The following is a 3,971-nucleotide window of genomic DNA, read 5'->3' as shown; positions in this document are numbered from 1 at the left end:
TCGGCGGTCATCGTCCGTCAGCGGCCCTCGCCCGCGCCCCTCGACTCGCCCCGCTCTCCGCCTGGCCCCTCGGCTTCCCCGCGGCCGCCGCTCGCTGGCCTCCGCGCTCTCGCCCCTCAGCTCCCTCCTTTTCTCCTCCCGTATCCGACTCTCGGCTCCGCTGTCCGCTGGTCTTCGGGGATGATCCGGTCGGCTCGGTGACGCTCAAAGGGCGCGATACAAAAAAAAGTCTCGGGTAAGCGGGCAAGTAAAAAAAAAGGCGTGTTTGCGACCCCGGGAGGTTTCCCTACGGCCTCGCGCGGATCCTCTTTTCCCGGGCGGACCGACACCGCGCCTTGGGACGGCAGCGGGGAGCTGGCACGCGGCAGCTACTCCGCCACGTCACAATGCATAGACCTAATATATGTTCAACCCTTGCCGATCAAGCGAAATCAGGCAGCGGGCCTTACAATAGATAGGCCGGAGGCACGAGAGGGAGGCGGGGAACACGTCTTCGTTAACAAAGGGCAACAGTGCTCAGCGTATAAAATCTCGTTTATTGTGTCACTCGCTAAAATAGTTTCACAGGTTCGCAGGCCATCGGCCTATCGCCTCTCTTTCGCGCGCAATACTGACGACTCACTCCTATCGACGCTAATCAAGACTTCTCGTGCTTATCGTCCGAATATCGCTGCCGCAACTGACTCCGAAAGTGCGGATTCCTTAGCGTTCGACTCCGCGTGCCCCCGTTCCCAGGCTACTCGGTCCACCAGGCAGCGAGGGGAGATCAGGGAAATAACCGGGCACGCAGCAAAACAAATACGCTGTAATAAACAGATTCAGACAAGCAGGGTGCAAACTATGTATATAATAATGAAAATCGCGAACATATACCGCCCGCCTCGTCTTATAGACGAAACGATTGGTGTTAAAGGCAGGGAACCGCCCGCCGTGACGCTGAAGGCCACTCGAAAGCCTACTGAGGCCTGTCTGCGTCTCTTTGTACAGGCAGGGGCACGAGTTTCGTGGTCGGTCGCTTCAATACTGAAGCAGACGTCCTGACGCTTGCTACTCGGACGAGACCATCGGGTCCCGGGTAGAGAGCGGTGATTCGGGCAAGCGCCCATTTGGTGGGCGGTTGCAGCTCGGTTTTAAGTAGAACTAAGTCATTCACGGCCAAGTTGGGTGCTGGCTGTCTCCAGCGATTCAATTGCTGCAGATGGTGGATATATTCGGACGACCATCTGCGCCAAAAGTGATCGCGCATGGCGGTGGTCAGCGACCAGCGCGTGGTCACGCGATTGGAGGCAGGATCAGGCGCTCGGGGCTCCGGTACGGCTGTCAATGATTCCCCGATCAACAGGTGACCCGGGGTCAAGGCAACAAGGTCAGAGGGGCTGCTGCTGATGGCATACAACGGCCTAGAATTAAGGCAGGCCTCGATCTGCGCCAACAATGTCGTCAGCTCCTCGAAGGTGAGACAAGCGTCTCCGATGACCCGCCTCAGGTGGTACTTCACTGACTTGACGCCAGCTTCCCACAATCCTCCAAAGTGGGGGGCTCCCGGAGGAATGAAGGCCCACTCCGTGCCGTCGTTGGCAAGGCTCGACGCGAACTCCGTGTAGAAGGTGGAGGCTGCTCGGAACATCGCCCTTAACTCCCCAGCCGCTCCTCTGAAGTTCGTCCCGTTATCGCTGTTAAGGCGTTGGCAGCGGCCTCGACGGGAAATAAAAGGTCGAAATGCCGCGAGAAAGGAACCGGAGGAGAGATCAGACACAGCCTCCAAATGAACGGCCTTGGTGGACAGACACACGAACAGGCAGACGTAGCCCTTAACGGGCTTATGTCCGCGCCCCTTCCAGGTGCGAAGGGGCAATGGGCCGGCATAATCAACGCCTGAGGACCAGAAGGGGCGACTGGGTCGCGTGCGTTCCGGAGGCAGATGACCCATCTATTGTTCGGCGTTGACTCCTCGTATCGGGTGCAGCGCACGCAGCCATGAACGACCGAGCGGACCAAGGAACTCGCCTGCAGGATCCAATACCGCCTCAGGAGAAGGCTCCGGGTCAGCTGGGACCCTCCGTGAAGTGAGTTCGCGTGAGCCTCGCGCACAAGGAGAAGCGCAAGGTGATTTCTTTTGGATAAAACGTAGGGATGCTTTTCGTCAAATGGGAGGAGCGCTTGCTGAAGGCGACCGCCCACTCGCAGCAGTCCCTCTGGGTCCAGGAATGGACGAAGCGGTAATAGCGGCGATCTGGCCGGAAGCGGCCATTTATCCCTGAGGCAGGCTGTCTCCTGCGGGAAGTCCTCCTCTTGGGAGATCCGCACCCACCGCTTACGGGTTGCACCCAGCTCCTCCGCCGATAGATAGCCTGACCTCTTCTCGGCAGAGCGCGCATTGTGCGCAAACCTAAGACAGAAGGCGGACACACGCAACAGTCGCATCATTTCTGAATAACGACGCATGATGTCGTTGCCGTCTTCCGGTCTGGCGATGAGCGTCGCTTGTGGGCGGAGCTCCTCCACCGCAGCATCGTCGTCGGTCGGGCCAGGTTCGGCCGTTGAATAATCCGCACTCGTAAGCCAGGACGGCCCAGTCCACCAATTATCAAGGCTCGCCAATTCCGCAGGCGGAATGCCCCGCGTAACCGCGTCCGCCGGGTTGTCCCTTGACGGCACGTATCTCCACTGCGCCGGAGGGACTAAGTCCTGCACTTCCGCCACTCTGTGTGCAACGAACGGCTTCCAACGCGCAGAGTGGGAACGAAGCCACGCCAGCGTCACTGTCGAGTCAGTCCACGCATAGATTCGGGCGTTCTCCAGCTCCAGCGCGCGTGCGGTTGTGCGTAGGAGGCGTGCCAATTCTCGGCTCCGCACAATTCCAGTCTGGGTATGGAGACCGTCTTGACCGGTGCCACCCTGGTCTTGGCGATCAAGAGGTTTACCGATACGACACCTGTAGAGCTCATACAGCGGAGGTAAACGGTTGCTGCATAGGCGCGGTTGGCGGCATCTGAGAAGCCATGCAGCTCGGCTGTGCTTCCCGGCCCAGGGTAGTCCACGAAGCGTGGAATGCGGTGCAACTCCAGTTGAGGCAAGGCGGCGGCATAACTCGACCACACGGTCCGAAGTTGTTCCGGCGAAGGGTCGTCCCAGGCGAGTCCAGCCATCCAGAGATCCTGTATAAAAATTTTACCAAAAATTAGAACAGGAGCGGCCCACCCGAGCGGGTCAAAGAATCGCGCCACGTCCGACAACACCGTCCGCTTAGTAGGGGCATCCACCGATCTGACAACGGCCACCCGCAGAGAGAAGCAGTCGTCTCGAGGAGACCACAGGACACCCAGGGTGCTGACTCCTTCGCGATCGTAAAAGACCTTCTCGTTATACTCTCCGGGGCAGAGTTCGGGGATATTTGCCGCCCACTTGATCAGGTCGAACCCGTCAGCGGCGAGGATCGCTTGCGTTTGACGCTTGATTTCCAACGCCTCCTCACGGGTGTGGCCACCTGCCAGAATGTCGTCCACGTACGAATGAGTCCTGATAGCGCTGGCGCCGCGGGGAAATCGAGGACCTTCGTCCTCAGCTAGCTGTAGAAGCGTCCGCAGTGCCAGGTAGGGGGCTGAAGCGGTGCCGTAGACCACCGTCCGCAGGTGGTAGTCCTGCACCTCCTTGGTAGGATCCGATCGCCACAAAATGCGTTGCAAATCGGTGTCGTCTTGGTGGACTAAGATCTGTCTAAACATCTTCACGATGTCCGTCGTGAAGACGTATCTGAAAAGGCGCCAGCGGGAAAGGGTCACCCAGAGTTCAGACTGCAACTTCTTCCCGGCGAGAAGCAGGTCGTTGAGTGAATAGCCCGTGGCAGAGCGGTATGACGCGTTGAAGACAACGCGTATCTTCCGTGACGGATCTTCATTCTTAAAGACCGCATGATGCGGCAGATAGTAGGCTTCGGGTTGGTGTATCTTCGCGGCAGGAACAGCGGACAT

The 3,971-nt window shown here is 58.8% G+C and overlaps 1 protein-coding gene across 1 annotated transcript; it reads right to left on the bottom strand.

Annotated features, from left to right (window-relative positions):
* Positions 1 to 1,632: 1,632 nt before the first annotated feature.
* LOC105556643 lies at positions 1,633 to 3,971 on the bottom strand. Its single transcript, XM_012003738.1, has 2 exons — positions 2,951 to 3,971; positions 1,633 to 2,903 (listed from the first exon to the last, which is right to left on the bottom strand). Exons 1-2 carry the CDS (start codon positions 3,969 to 3,971, stop codon positions 1,633 to 1,635), a joined length of 2,292 nt encoding a protein of 763 aa, XP_011859128.1.

This window comes from Vollenhovia emeryi, unplaced genomic scaffold (assembly GCF_000949405.1).
Source record: "Vollenhovia emeryi isolate VEMERY1.0 unplaced genomic scaffold, V.emery_V1.0 DF939875.1, whole genome shotgun sequence".
Lineage (NCBI taxonomy): Eukaryota > Metazoa > Arthropoda > Insecta > Hymenoptera > Formicidae > Vollenhovia > Vollenhovia emeryi.
The sequence above is the reverse complement of the archived record's forward strand: the minus strand, read 5'-3'. Positions and strand labels throughout refer to the sequence as shown.